This window comes from Ranitomeya imitator, chromosome 6 (assembly GCF_032444005.1).
Source record: "Ranitomeya imitator isolate aRanImi1 chromosome 6, aRanImi1.pri, whole genome shotgun sequence".
Lineage (NCBI taxonomy): Eukaryota > Metazoa > Chordata > Amphibia > Anura > Dendrobatidae > Ranitomeya > Ranitomeya imitator.
In genome coordinates, this window is record NC_091287.1 from 125,023,989 (window position 1) to 125,040,426 (window position 16,438).

Here is a 16,438-nt window from a genome sequence, read left to right on the forward strand (position 1 = left end):
CGCAACTTTATTTCCCCCCCGTGGCCCTCCGGTTTCAGTCATGAGGGCTGCGCTGGCGCAGGTTCAGTCTCCACTCTGTGTATTGAGAATGACAGCTGTAACCACTCCCTGGCACTGACTGTTGGCAGGGTTCATTGTTGAGCTTCTGTCAGTCAGTGCAGGGGGTGCAGTAACAGCCACCACTCTCTATACACTGAGCAGTGACTGAATCCATGCCGGTGCCACCCCCCTAAACTGGAATCAGAACACTGCCGGGGAATAAAGTTAATTTCCTTCTGGAGCGTGGATCTAAGTGCAGGTGCTGGGCAGGTTCAGAACGCTATTAACTTGCAGATTAACTAGATATCTGCAGATTAATAGTTTTTTCATTTGACAGGTTCTCTTTAAATGCAATATGATAAAATGTCATCAGTGCAATAGCTCAATCAGATATGAAGTGCTGTTAGTGCTAAAGTATACAAAGCTGTAGAGGTATTTGGTTTAAGGCAAATAATCTATATAGAATAGAAGAAAAAAGCACTGTAAAACACAGGGATATCTCTTGTACCCCATTATACCAGTTCACAATGACCTCAACGCGTTGTTCATAAGGGGGCGCAGACAAGCTGATCCATCACATGAGGCTTGTTTGAGTCATGGATGCCAGATCCTCTAGTGGAAAAGAATCAAAAAGTATATGAACCCCATAACAATTGACTATATAAATAAAATATATTAATGAGCCCCATTAAACATCCGGTAAATTACAGAGTTTGTGCTGCATGTAGAAATAAATAAATGTTTACATTTAGAAATTTAATTTCATGCATAGATGTATTTTTAAAATGTTAAAATTTCTTTACAGGGAGAACCAGGAAAAGATGGCGTTGAAGGAGAACCTGGCAATAACGGCCCAGAGGTAAAATTGCAGCTGTTTATATAATGTTTCGCTGTCTACAGTGGTGCTACAGTACACAACCTTAAAGAGAGCAATATTATTGAGCAAGTTGCATTGAAAACTTTATAATGCTTGAAGGGATTGTTATCTACTGGAAACCCCACCTTAATTAAATCAGAACCCCAATTACAATAATAACAGCATATGCTCACCTCCCCAGCGGCGCCGTTCTAGCGATGTTGGCGCCACTGTTCCCGGAGAGTGACATGACTGATTGATGAGTTGTAGTCAAAGATCATCCGTCATTGGCTGAAGCCTGGAACTGATGCAAGAAGTCACTTTCCAGCAACAGCTGCTCTCCGGTAGGTGAGTGTACACTGCTTTCATTTTAATTAGGGTCCTGAATAAATTAAGCACAGATTGTCCAATCCAATTAAAACTCCATTAAATATTAGGTCATTGAACTTTTGTTTACTGTGCAGTGAATCATTTTGTACAAGAATCTTTTTTATGCCCCACCACTTTACACTGTAAAGTATATACTGCCCAAGTATTAGAACCAGACAATACTTAAAGGGAACCGGTCAGCAGGATTGTGCACAGTAACCTACAGACTGTGTCAGGTTGATGCCGTTATACTGGTTACAATGATACCTGGGTCGATGAAATCCGTCTTATGGTTGTTCATTAATCTTTATTTTAAGTTTTGAGTTAATGATATGCCCTTGCCCCAGGGCGGGCCTGTGGGGGTCTTCATCTGGTGCTCTGATTAGGTATTCATACTGAAGACTGCTGACAGGTCACTGATCCCTCACTGCCCTGCCCCCAATTTGCATAATGAATATCTCTACATACAGAAGAAAAGAAAACCTTCTGCAGGCAGACGCCAGCTATGGCCCCTGTGCTGCAGCATGACCGCATGTTTAGTGTCTTAGTAATAACTGTGCTTGATGTTATTCAGATAGTACAAAAAAAATCAATTTGAAAATGGAGCCCGCCGGCCTGTGCAGCAGCAGCTATCAGTGTATATAGAGGTGATCCGATAGCTGCTACTGCGCAGGCAGCGCCATCTTGGAGGAAGAATTTTTCTTGTTTTTCTTTTCTTGTCCCTTTTGAATGTAGTGTAACTTTCTGCACTTGTCATCCAGTAATGGCTTTCGTCCATCCAGGTTTCAGTAATGCCCACCACATCATAATCCATGGCTGACATAAGAGTCTCCAATCCATTCATTTTCTTTACAAGACGTCTTGCATTCACCACCAGACATTTAATACTATTAGCACTTTTATTACTCTTAGGCTACTTTCACACTAGCGTCGGCGTCGGCCCGTTGCAGTGCGTCGGGCCGACGTACCGACGCATCCTCTGATAAATCAGCACAATGGGGTGGCAGATGCATTATTACAACGCATCCGCTGCCCCATTGTGAGTTGCGGGGAGGAGGGGGCAGAGTTCCGGCCACGCATGCGCGGTCGGAAATGGCGGACACGACGCACAAAAAAACGTTGCAAGCAACATTTTTTTTGTTCCGACGGTCCGCCACAACACGACGCAACCATCGCACGACAGTTGTGACGTGTGGCAATGCATCGCAATGTTAGTCTATGGGGAAAAAACGCATCCTGCAGACAACTTTGCAGTATGCGTTTTTTCTCCAAAACGACACATTGCGATGTGCGTCGTACGACACTAGTGTGAAAGTAGCCTTAGTCACATCCCTAATTTCTTTGCACAGCCTAGCCCCCTCTACATCCTCATTGACTCCTACTTACTTTTGACCTCACTTTTTCAACTCTAACTATCTATTTTATGCATAGCCATTGATAGTAAAAAAGCTCCTCCATCCGTCTGACCATTTCTTCCCTCAGCACAGCTGCACCATCCTTATTGAGGAGCAGCCTGTCCTTACTATAGAGCCTGTAGGGATCATGAGGGTCAAAGAGGTTGTACCACATGATCATAAAGTGATGACATATCCTAGTGATTTGTAGAGTTGTATAAATTGTATTAGCCTCCAAGGTCCCCCTAGTGATGGTCTACTCAGCCTGTCCCTTGTTCCGCCCGATGTCAAAAGCATTTGGTGATACCTACTGTACCTTTTTCAGGACAGCTGATGGAACCTATTGGCCAGTTTAGCTGTGGCTTTGTGCTCATTTACACTGCTGAACTGCTTTGTGCTTATGTACCCTTTTGTATAGTTGCATTCATAGAGAGTACATGGAAGCCCACTAAATAGTCTAAGTAATATTTACTCGAAAAAAAACCCAGAAAACTGAGTCTGAGTATGACTTGAAAACATGCATGTTGTAAAAGCACGTTCACAGTGGCCATGGAAATAAACAAAACCAAAGAAAATACAATGTGTGCATATACCCTAATGAAAATAAATAAGTAAAAAAGCAAGTGCATTAAATAATTAATATAGAGTATTTAGCAAACACTGTTCTTGATAAAAAAAAAAGCAAAAAACTGTCCCACCGTGATAAGGTGTACCCAATTGGAACAGTACCTACACTCTCTAATGTTAAAACCAACCTAGGGTGAATAGTAGCAGAGAGTAACCGGGTCCCAACCGGACACCGAGCTTTGGAGGGAGCATATATGAACTGGCCAGCTCAGTGGTACTGTCCCAATTGGGTATACCTTGGCGCGGTGGGACAGCTTTATGCTTTTTTTGATCTAAAACAGTGTTTACTAAATACCCTATGTTAAATACTTAATGCACTTGCTTTTTTACTTATTTATTTTCATTAGGGTATATGCGCACATTGTTTTTTCTTTGGTTTTGTTAATATTTACTCGATTTAATGGACTGCGAGACTTCCATATTAGATAGCAAATTATTTTACTAGACACTTTTACAATATTTTCTTATACGAAGTTACCAGACTCTGCTGCAAGCGATTTCCTGCATGTAGAAATCAGACTTGTATTTTTATTTCATAAAAGAGTCCAAGTAAGGAAAAAAAAAACATTGGAAAGTGTACTAATAACTTATCAAGTGTCTGTGTTTGGGAAAACAACGTAGCAGGGCTTTGTGCAGCAAGTCCTGGAAAAGCATAAAATGCACAAAGCCACTTAATCTCTCAAGTTTTATGATCACAAACGTGTAATGACATTAACTTTCCATGATTTTCGACAAAGGGTCCACAAGGTCGCAGAGGACCTCCTGGCTTAAAGGTAAGCAAGCATTGATGGTATAACACTTATAATAATCTGTTAATAGACTACATGATTTACTCTAAGATATATTTACTAATAAGAATGTCAGTGATGTTTTTTAATCTTCATAATTGTAATGACAATTATATTACAAAGGTATTGAACTTTTTATGTGGTCATAAAACATATTAATTCAACTTTTTTTGCTTTATTTGGCGTAATTAGACTGATGTTTGAGAATTTGTGTTTTCATCAAATAACTACTTTCAAAGAAACTAACTACTTTCAAAGAAACTTCGTATTTTCATAATTTGCAGCCAAGTAGAGTAATGCTGATTGGCACATACATGTCCCACTGGAGCACTAACGCCCAGATGCTGGAAAGGAAGGGCGATGTGTGAAATATCATCTCTAATTCATTGTGATGCTTTTCAAACAGATGCTAGATGGCAAGAGAAGGAAGTGTTAAAATACTTCAAAAATCTATACTGTACGTTTGCAACCACAGTTTAAAATAGAACTTAACATGTTGCCTTTTTGTGTGCTAGTTACTTACTAAGCAAAATGTAGCAGAAAGCAATAACAAATGTCACAAATAAATGGAGTAAATGTGTTGAAAAAATGATTTTGACACATTTTAACTACAGTTTGGCTTGCTTGGAGAATGTAGAGTGGTGAAGTACACTTTATTACACAGTGCCCTCTCTTGTTATGCACAGCTCCATATTGGATTATTTATAGCGACCTGTTCTTTGTTACATACTGTCCTCTCTCATTAGATAATATAATGCAATGACGGCTGATGGAAAATGGAAAAGCTTTTTTGTAATGGAGGAGATGATGGACTGGTCTTTTGGTCACTGGCTGCTCCATCAGCAGTCATTTTATACCTATCAAGAGAGGACAATGGAATAAAAGCGGGCGCTGTGATTAAGAAAAATTACCTTCACGTTGACATCTTCCAGTCACAACTCATCTTGTCACGATGATCGTCACAGCCCTGAAAATAATAAGGTCACTTACAGAACATTGCTTACATACATATGTCTCCTTCGAACTGCGCCCCTGAACACAGAAATGTACCCCGCCATTAATATACTATTAGCAATGCACAAATCAAAATATAAAGTGATAAGCAGCACTGTGCCTCCAATTAACTATAATCTCTGCCATCCAATAAATAGAAACTATGCAGTCTCTGACACTCCCCAATTAACTGTAAGGCTGTGTACACACAGAAAATATGCAAGGTTTTACAGTACAAGCAAAGTGAATGAGATCCATGAAGTCTCATGCTCACCTTGCTTATTTTTTAATTGCAGATTTGCAGCAGATTAAAATCTGCATAATGTCAATTCTTGCAACATATTTCACCCAAACTAACGAGTGGGGGGAAATACATAACAAAAGCATGGCAAAAATGGGGAAAAAAATAAATGTATTTTACTCAACTTTCTTCCTGCCAACACATTAGGAATTTTCTACTGCAAATCCTGAATATGTGCACTTAGCCTATGTCCATGTCCTGTGTCCCATTATAATTCATGGTAAGTCATTTATAGCATCATAATGAATTTGGAGGTGGGAGAAGGCATTATCAGGTGCTTAACATCCTTCGCCACCTTCCAATTCATTACAAGTCCCTGACATCATCTTCTCCCACCTTTGAACTCATTATAAAGTGTCCTATGCACCTTACCATCTCCTCTCCCACTCCCCAATACATTCTAAGTCCCTGATAGTGTCATAATGAATTGTGAGATGGGGGAGGATGCTGTCAGGGGCTTAGCACCCTCTTCCACCACTTAATTCATTTAACATCCATAGCTAACGTCCTCCTCCCCTCCTCCTATTCATAAGTCCATTTCATTAGTCCCTCTTACTCCCATTCAATTTCCCCACACCCCTCACTGTCCTCTCCCCCACATCCCTCATTGTCGTCTCCCCATCCCCATCAGTGTTGGGTCCCGCACATCCATCATTGTCCTCTTTCCCACCCCCATCATTGTCCTCTTCCCCACCATCATTGTCATGTGTCCTACCCCATCATTCTTCTCACCCACCACAACTGAATGTCCTCTCCACCACCCCATCATTGTTCTCTCCAACCACACCTGGGTCCTCTCCCCCACCCTATCATTGTCCTTTTCACCAGCCCCATCATGGTTCTCTCCCACCCTTATCATTGTTCTCCCCACCACACCTCAATGTCCCCTGCATCATCCCCATCATTGTTCTCCCCACTACACTTCAGTGTCCTCTCCCCCATGCCAACATATTACTCTTCATCAATGCTCAGTGTCCTCTTCACCACCCCATCATTGTTCTTCTCATCTTCAACATTGTTCTCTCCCCCATGCTCATTATTGTTCTCCCTCACCACACCTCAGTGTACTCTCTACCATCCCCATTGTTGTTTCCCCCACCTTCAACATTGTTCTCTCCCCACCCTCATTATTTTTCTCCCTCATCACACCTCAGTGTCCTCCCACCATCCCCATCATTGTTCTCCCTCACCTCATCATTGTCCTCCCCCCACCCTCATCATTGTTCTCCCCACTACACCTCAATGTCCTCTCCACCAGCCCCAATCATTGTTCTCCACCACCCCATGATTCTCCTCTCCCTCATCCTCATCATTGTTCTCCCTCACCACACTTCAGTGTCCTCTCCACCATCGTCATCATTGTTCTCCCTCACCTCATCATTGTCCTCCCCCCACCCTCATCATTGTTCTCCCCACTACACCTCAATGTCCTCTCCACCAGGACCCAATCATTGTTCTCCTCAACCCCATCATTGTCCTCTCCACCACCCTCATTATTGTTCACCCCACCACACCTCAGTGTTATCTCAACCACCCCATCATTGTTCTCCCCACCTCACCTCCATGTCCTCTCCCCCACCCTCATCATTGTTCTCCTCCACCACATCTCAGTGCCCACAGTAGACCAAGCCTACTTTTTTGCATACTTTGCTGCATCCTAGTTTTAGTAATGGAAATTGACAAAGAATTAGCCCTTCCTAATATTGCCTAGTCAAACTACAGGCCATGTTCTGACTTAAATAAGAGAAGTTGGAGCCTTTCGATACAGACTAACCATTCCATGCAGAGTAGGACTTGCTGCATAGAACAGAATTTTAGAGGAAACATATCATACTTTAATGCTTATTCCTGTTATTGTCGTTAAAGAAAGTCTAAAAATTAAGAAAACTTGGAGCATTGTCGCTATCAATATATTCACAGCACATTATAAAGTTACAATAAAGCATAATAATAAAAGTGGGTGGTTTCACACACAGGAAAAAGTGCACAATTTTTGTGGCAGTTTTTCAGCCTTTTTGAGCCAAATCCCAAAGTTGATGCTGCCAGAAGGAAAACTAAAAGTCTTTCCTTTGTATTCCCCATTCCTTCTGAATCCAATTATGGCATAGACTCAAAGAACTGACTGAAAAACTGCCATAAAAACTATGTTGTTATTTTTTTCAATGAAGCCATAGAATAAGGAGCATAAAAAAATGATTAAATAGAAGTAACAGTTAAAAGTGAATGTTGTTAAAATAAAAAAAAGTTAAAAAAAATATATTCTTGAGAGAATTAAGCCAATGGTGGAATTGTGATTAATGTCCAATAGTTATGTCTAAATCATACTGTAGTCCTCATACTGTAGTCCCCTAAATCATACTGTGATCCTAGTTTAGTTAGTGAGTCCTTGGTTAGTTGGACTAAGCTTACCTTCCTAATCGTGTTGTAAAACTTGTTTTTTCACTCCTTTAGGGTGAACAAGGAGTTCCCGGTGAATCAGGCTACCCAGGGGAAGGTGGAATCCAGGGAGTACAGGTTATTTATTTTTTTCATTCTACGTATGATAAACAGATTTTGAACTGTATTGTATAAAACAATTTTAGCCTTTTAGTTTAGAAGTATAGTAAAAAATTTCATTAATTAGTAGACATACCGTAAGTCAATCAATGCTACAGTATATTCATCAAATTCAGTTTGAGTTTTCCAAAATTTGTGGGTTCAGTTGAATCTGATTTTAGGGCAATTTACTTTTCATTAATCCAGCTAAGATAAGAAGGAGCTGCGGGTCTGCAGTGAATGGCAAGACATTGTGGAGGCGGGTGAGAGAATCATGTAATCTGGGTGAGAGAGACTGATGGGAGAGAGAGAAAGTAACTGCTGGTGATAGTAGGTCACAGGGCAGTCACACACAAAATAGCACTGCCCTGTGAGGCTACTCTTCATTCTGCCCCAGGGATATCACCAGTGGCGTAGGAAGGGGGATGCGGGGGGGCGGGCCGCCCCGGGCGGCACAATGTGGGGGTGGCTATCAGCACGGCTGCGTGCACTCATTCTCTGCTCCTTCCTCCCTGCATAGTGAGGACTGGAGCAGAGCGCTGGCAGTGCGCGCGGCCGTGCAGAGTTGCTGGCTGCAGTGTAGCAGGGGCACACAGTCACACACGCTGTGACTCACCCCCGCACCTGCAGTCAGCAGCAGAAGCTCCGATCCCGCCCCTCCATCAGCGTCACAGCTCTCACAATGTGAAGAGCCATGGAGGGGCGGGGCTAAATGTCAGGGGCGGAGCCACGGACAAGCAGGAAGAAGAGGCAGAAGGAAATATGAAAATCAGAGCGGGAGACAGAAAAGATGTGAGAACAGAGACAGAAAACAACAGAGAGGCAAGACACAGGTGAGAAGTATATATATATATTCATTGGTCGCGGCCTCTGTCTGTCGTCGCTGATTGGTCTCGGCAGCTGCCTGTCATGGCTGCCGCGACCAATCAGCGACGGGCACAGTCCGATTAGTCCCTCCGCTGCAGTCAGTGCCCGGCGCCTGCTCTATACTCCCCACAATCAGCGCCCGCTCCATAATCCCCTCCAGTCACCACTCACACAGGGTTAATAGCAGCGGTAACGGGCCGCGGTGTAACGCACTCCATTACCGCTGCTATTAACCCTGTGTGTCCCCAACTATTTACTATTGATGCTGCCTATGCAGCATCAATAGTAAAAATATGTCATGTTAAAAATAATAAAAAAATGAAAAAACCTGCTATACTCACCCTCCATTGCCTTTCCCGCTCCTCGCAACGCTCCAGTGCCCGCTCCATGCAAGCGGCAGCTTCCGGTGCCAAGGATGGTATGTGAGAAGGACCTGCCATGACGTCACGGTCATGTGACCGCAACGTCATCACAGGTCCTGCGCTCATACCAACCCTGGGACTGGAAGCTGCCTCGTGCGATACAGGGCCAGAATTCATCGGAGGGTGAGTATATGTTTATTTTTTATTTTAAGTCTGTATACTACGTGGCTCTGTGCTGTATACTCCATCACTGGGCAATATACTACGTGGCTGGGCAATATACTACGTGACTGGGCAATATACTACGTGGCTGGGCAATATACTACGTGGCTGGGCAATATACTACGTGGCTGGGCAATATGCTACGTGGGCTGTGCAATATACTACATGGCTGTGTTATATACTACGTGGCTGGGCAATATGCTACGTGGGCTGTGCAATATACTACATGGCTGTGTTATATACTACGTGGCTGTGTTATATGCTATGTGGGCTGTGCAATATACCACTTGGCTGTGTTATATACTACGTGGCTGTGCTATACGCTATGTGGGCTGTGCTATATACTGCGTGGGCTGTGTTATACACTACGTGGCTGTGCTATATGCTACGTGGGCTGTGTTATATGCTATGTGGCTATGCTATATTTCTCTGCTGTATCTGCATCATGAATCATGCTATGTGTTAAAGGGGGGGCCCACTGAGACTCTTTCGCCCGGGGCCCTCTAAAACCGCGGCCGGCGCTGCAGCTGTTTAACGCTATTGACGTGCGGGCCCGCGCCCGTACGTCAATAGTTAACAACAGCCACCAGCCATTTGGAGGCTGGCAGCTGAAGTCGGCCGCAGCGCACACGTCGACGGCTTCTGACGTCATTGTCAGTCGCCGGCGAGTGCACGCTTCAGCTGCGTGAAGAGAGCAGGAGCGCGGTCAGGTAAGCAGAACTTTTTTTTTTTTTGCAGACCCGATCATGTGTGTTGTCCTATTTTTGGTAACCTTTGTGTGTATTGAGCCGAGGGGGGGGGGGGGGGCGCCAAACTCGGGAGCAGCCCCGGGCGGCAAAAGCTCTAGCTACGCCCCTGGATATCACCCAAAAGGGGAGGGAAATGGTGATGTCAGTAGTTACTGCCTCAGTTTTGCTGCTAACAGTAAAGCTGGTAAGTCTTACTATAGCTGCTTAAAGGGAACCTGTCACCCCCCTCAGGCGTTTGTAACTAAAAGAGGCACCTTGTGCAGCATAAATGCTGCATTCTGACAAGGTGGCTCTTTTAGTTATGATGCCTACACACGCTGAAATTAACGTTTATAAAATGTGCCCCCTCATACCCTGAAATCACCAGGGAGGCAGGTCTTTTCCTCCTAATCAGACACAGCACAGCCGTCGTTCCGGACCGGTGCACGCCGGGCGCCGCCTCCTCTTGCAGCATTATCATCCCCGGCGCCTGCGCATTAAGTTTTTTTTCCGGGTGTGCGCAGTTGCGCTGCCCTTCATACTTACAGCGCACGCGCCGGGGACGATAACGCAGCAAGAGGAGACGGCGCCCGGCGCGCACAGGTCCGGAGTGACAGCTGTGCTGCGTCTGATTAGGAGTGAATGACTCGCCTCCGGGAACATTTCACGGTATGATGGGGCACCTTTCATAAACATTTATTTCAGCGTGTGCAGGCATCATAACTAAAAGAGTCACCTTGTCAGAATGCAGCATTTGTGCTGCACAAGGTGACTCTTTTAGTTACAAATGCCTGAGGGGGTTGACAGGTTCCCATTAAGGTCTAAAACGGAAAATGCTCCCCCTAGTGGAAAATATATACATTTTTTAAAAAATATAATATTTTTCATATAGAAATGTTTGCAAACAGTGCAAACATTGCATTAATACATTTTAATTACTATTTTATGCTTTATTTCACAAAAAAACAATCTACAAGAAAACTGGTGGTACCTTCCCTTTTAAACAAATTAGAGTGTATTTATATATTTTATCACTTGTATTTAGACATCTGTTTTGATTAACATTGTGCATATGTATTTCAGGGACCAAAGGGTTTGCCTGGACCACCTGGGCCACAAGGTCAGCAAGGTCTACCGGGACCTCAGGTTTGTGAACACATATTCCACTTTACTTACATGTCTGAGATGTAAAGCAATAAATTCCTTCTGAAGATTTAGTTTGTTGTCTGCTTCATTAAGAATTTCTATAGTAATATTTAGGCATCTCTGCATAAATTTTTTTCTAATTTTGCCTTTATTTTAATGTATCCACTATAAACCATTGAAAATCATTAATATTCTACATATTTCCAAATTACATTGTTAATTAACTACAGTGGTACGGTTAAGACCATGATAACCTGTCTTTTCCTTCTCATCACTTGTCTTACAGATACTCTAAAGGCCCCTTCACATTAAGCGACGCTGCAGCGATACCGACAACGATCCGGATCGCTGCAGCGTCGCTGTTTGGTCGCTGGAGAGCTGTCACACAGACAGCTCTCCAGCGACCAACGATGCCGGTAACCAGGGTAAACATCGGGTTACTAAGCACAGGGCGGCGCTTAGTAACCCGATGTTTACCCTGGTTACCAGCGTAAAAGTAAAAAAAACCAAACACTACATACTTACCTACCGCTGTCTGTCCCCGGCGCTGTGCTTCTCTGCACTCCTCCTGTACTGGCTGTGAGCACAGCGGCCGGAAAGCAGAGCGGTGACGTCACCGCTCTGCTTTCCGGCTGACCGACACTCACAGCCAGTACAGGAGGAGTGCAGAGCACAGCGCCGGGGACAGACAGCAGTAGGTAAGTATGTAGTGTTTGTTTTTTTTTACTTTTACGCTGGTAACCAGGGTAAACATCGGGTTTACCCTGGTTACCAGTGAAGACATCGCTGGATCGGTGTCACACACGCCAATCCAGCGATGTCCACGGGAGATCCAGCGACGAAATAAAGTTCTGGACTTTGTTCAGCGACCAACGATCTCCCAGCAGGGGCCTGATCGTTGGTCGCTGTCACACATAACGATTTCCTTAACGATATCGTTGCTACGTCACAAAAAGCAACGATATCGTTAACGATATCGTTATGTGTGAAGGTACCTTTATACTCTCAGTTGGTACTAACTTACAGTCCATCCATTTGGAGTTCATAAACAAAACACTTTTCCCCTAAATCTTGGCTTGTAACTGTTACTAATTATACAGGTTTGCAGACATATAGTAGATGCCTTACATTTTACACTATCATAATACTCATGCATCAATAAAGTCTAAAAAGGTGCAAAAAAAGGGAATTTTTTTTAAAACTCTCCAACTTTATCAGGCACTTGTGGAAATTTTTACCATGATCCGAAAACTTAAAATGTGAATCAGACTTTTTTTCTGACGACGTGCCAGAGTGTAACTCATGTAAATGGTACTGTGCTGACAGCAGAGAGAATTAGACAGGTTGGCAGCAGTCACATTACATCATTCTCCATCTCAATCTGTGACATTATTTACATTCAAATACCTATTTTAGGTGGAAAACTCTTTGAGTGTGCTGGTAAAATTCTGCCAGTTATACACAATCTTTGATTGACTTCAATGCAACCCAGTTTTTTGGGCACATATACAAAAGAGGCAGGTTGGATTAAATGAATTGGCTATGATGTAACATTTCATAAGATTGTCCATAAATAGGTGGAACACAGCTGCTGTTTATCTCCTACGAATAGGTCATCGTTTGTCGAATCCTGGACATCCCCTATAACACCAGATAAGTCAGTTAATAATATTAATAATAATCAAGGTTAATAGTGTAAATGGAGGACTGAGCACTCTAAATGACATACTTAAAACTATGATACAATTTCTTTTTGAAACCAATTCAATTTTTTTTCTTATAAACCAGAGATTCAACTGGTATGAGCAATCTTTGGGGCATCGATTATAGCATAAAGTATGCAAATTGCTCCTTTCAAGAAATTTGTCTTTCTAGTGGCACTTATAAGTAGCTACTCTGTAAGTCCATGTCAGACCCTAGAGTTTGCCTAAAAGATAACTTGGCTTATCATTCAAAACCAGAGACGTAGTTTCTGAATTGTTGCTTCAGAAGGGTTCTGGTCGGCTGTGTGGTTGGCAGATTACACCGACCATCATTGTTTAGATACAGCAAATAAAAATGATTTCATGTGCTCATTATCTAGATGTAGGGAAAGTTATGTCTACTTTTTATTTGTTTTGCAGGGAACAGCAGGTGCTGTTGGCGCTCCAGGTGCTCCTGCAAATGCTGGACCTAAAGGTCTAAAGGTAGGATTACGCTGAGCAAAATGTGCCAGAATTCTGTCTCAAATCATGACAACAAACTGGAGAACACATGTATTTTATACACTCATTTAAAATTAGTTCCCATCAAAATAAAATTGTGCAAGTGGTAAACTCCACATAGTTCAGCTTTGAGGAATATTGTTAAATGTCATTGAATTGTATTCAGTTTATTATATTTTACAGCATTATTAAAGTTTTTGAAATTTTTAGGGAGAAATTGGAGACCCTGGAGAGAAAGGTGACATCGGAATTCCAGGACGCAGAGGTCTGCCAGTAAGCATATTCAGTTTAATCCCTAATTTCTTCTAACGATTTTGGGCTTGGTTCATCAAAGCTTGCATGCCAGAATTCAGGCATAAAAGCTTTTAAAGTTGCATCATTTAGGTTTAACTCGTTGGTATCTACATAGGCAAATAGGCTTAGCTGAAGCGGGATGGTGGGATTGCGGTGGCCTATCGCCACAGCTCGTCTAATTCATGACAAGCTGTGTATTTCCATATACCAATAATCTCACTCCAAAGCAACATTTCTGGCATAGGGAAAAGAGGGACACACAATTCGTCAAATTCTCCAGATTCATGAAGAGGCATGCACCTCTTCTTGAATCAAGATTATTTGTCTCCAACATGTCCCTTCATCAAGACTAGAGTGAACAATGCCGGTCGTTATACTTGAAGTAGAGAACTCTTCAGTAGAATCATTTACCCTGAAGAATCTTTTCTAATGTCATTTGCTTCATTTTTGCCTCCTACTATTATTTACTTTTTTTCATATATACAGTGGCGTATATATTGTGGTGAATTCTGCCTGAAGAATGGTCGGATCACCTTTTTCAGCCTCTTAAAGGCTTTCAAAGCCTAAAGTGGTTAAAAAAAGATGAAAAAAAGATGAAACAATGCACAGCAATGTAAAAAAAACTTGCTGTGCATACCGTTCATTCTTTTTTGTGTTTTTTAACGCTGTTTCAGGCAGGTTCCAGGTAGGATCGGCCTGAAAAAGACATTGCGTGCACATACCTTAGAAAATAATGCATTAAACAGTTTACATCAGAAACTGGCAAAGAAGAGTCGACATGCTTTTGTGGAACACCTTGTTAAAAACAATCATGCCACTTTCGAAGTTTCTACACTAGTTTCGCAATCATCTTAAAATTGGATGGAGCTTTGAAGGATGGAATGACTTTCCATGACTCAATGGTTCCAATATACTGTACACTGTAGTGCATTTTCTGACTTCGATGCATGGCTAGCCCCCCAAAATTTAAATAAGTATTAGGAGGCATGCACCTCTTAATCAATTTGGCACATTTTACTCCAGTGAGATTCTAATTAAGACGTGTGTGTAAAACAAGTCTTAACTAGAAGCCCACAAGTTTCCCCCTAAGCAATTTTAGCCATTTTAAACAGTGCGCATAACACTTTTTGCCATATGAATTAATTAAATGGATGAACTTATATTATAAAACTGAAATAAATTAAATGTTATTAGAATTATTAATATTTTTATTAATTTAGTTATATTTCAGTTACCATTTTAATATATTAATCTAAAGAAAAACAATGCAAATACATAAAAAATGTATACAAATATAAAAATAATAGCACACAAGTGTTTACATAAAAAAGTACGTTAGGTTGAAAAGCTGAATTTATTCTAATTTTGCATGAGGAACACTAAAACTCTTCTTCTCACACTATTTTTTGTTAAATCTTATATTTAAACTTAGATTTTATTATTTGTATTTTGTTAGGTTTTAAAATGATTGAAAACATTTGGAACAGGAGACTTCCTACTAATTATACAACTCTTTATGATCACTACTCTACAAAACACCATCTCATCTTTCAGATACAGCGGAACAGTCTAGGATTTGAATCTCTGCCCCACTGTCCCAGGCGGTGTACCAGATGTCACACACTGTGAACTGATCTTCTGCCACCATAATCCCTCTTGCAACTTTCATCTAGTGTAATACTGCACAATTCACAGACTTGTTGAGCTCAGCACCATTCTGACTCCATTTCTGACAAATTAAAGGGGCTGAACATCACTTTATAACACTTTCTTAAATTGAACCCATCAGCAGATTTGTGCTATGTAATATGGGAACAGCATGAGATAGGGGCTGATAAACAGATTTCATGGATGTGTTACTTATTATGCTGTGCTGTTGTTTCAATGCAATCTTTCATTACTGGCAGATTGTCACTGCCTTGACTATAGTTCCTTCCTCTGATAAGCAGCTCACTGTCAATAGACAATGTACGCAGAAAGCTGTGCTGTGAGCTGGGTTAGCTTTATGAGGTCTGCTACATCTAAATATAAAAGCTCTGTGTCACAACTTCCGCACCCAGTACACTAAGTGATGCATCGTTGGAATCAATTCCTACATTATGCTGCTCTCAGATGATATAGAAAAAACCTAGTGACAGGGCGCTGTGCTAGTGGCAGGCTGAGTCCCTCTTTCTCTTCTTCAAGAGTTTATTATTCTGTGTAATATGAGGGATGCAAAAACCTGCAGGTCCCTGCATCTCATTAAATGCTGTCACCATGTGTATTCTGAGTATTCTGCATTTAAAATCTAACTATTAATCTTCCCACAACCCTGACATATTTTATTGGCTTAACTGCAGCTGCCTAAGGGGAAATAGGGCAATAACAACACTTTGCATCTTACTAAAGATTTTAAGACCAGCAGTATGTTTCTGCATCATACCAGAATGTATTCTTTGCTCAACCTATTTCTTTTTATTTTGATGACTAATATCCCTTATTGCTTTCTCAGATCTTACCTATTGGAGGCCCCCTCAATGCATGTTCCTTTACTATAACTAGATTAATTGTCGCAACTCAGAGTCAATCATTTTAGAGATTAATCTGGGACGAAAGTATAATCCATAGTTATATCTGTGCTTGTGTTTGCCAGGGTATAGATGGTGCTGATGGATATGGTTCCCCAGGCGTTAAGGGAGAGAAGGTAAGTTGGTGAATTGCTCCATGTAGCTAG

General features: G+C 41.9%; 1 protein-coding gene across 1 annotated transcript in view; it reads left to right on the plus strand.

Moving 5' to 3' along the window:
- Window positions 1-16,438, plus strand: part of LOC138642126 (collagen alpha-4(VI) chain-like) — a 303,123-nt gene that overhangs the window by 157,760 nt on the left and 128,925 nt on the right. Inside the window, exons 24-30 of the mRNA XM_069730063.1 lie at window positions 845-898; window positions 4,023-4,058; window positions 7,819-7,881; window positions 11,165-11,227; window positions 13,351-13,413; window positions 13,642-13,704; window positions 16,358-16,408. Of these exons, the coding sequence (XP_069586164.1) occupies window positions 845-898; window positions 4,023-4,058; window positions 7,819-7,881; window positions 11,165-11,227; window positions 13,351-13,413; window positions 13,642-13,704; window positions 16,358-16,408 (393 nt within the window). The remainder of the gene's footprint in view (window positions 1-844; window positions 899-4,022; window positions 4,059-7,818; window positions 7,882-11,164; window positions 11,228-13,350; window positions 13,414-13,641; window positions 13,705-16,357; window positions 16,409-16,438) is intronic.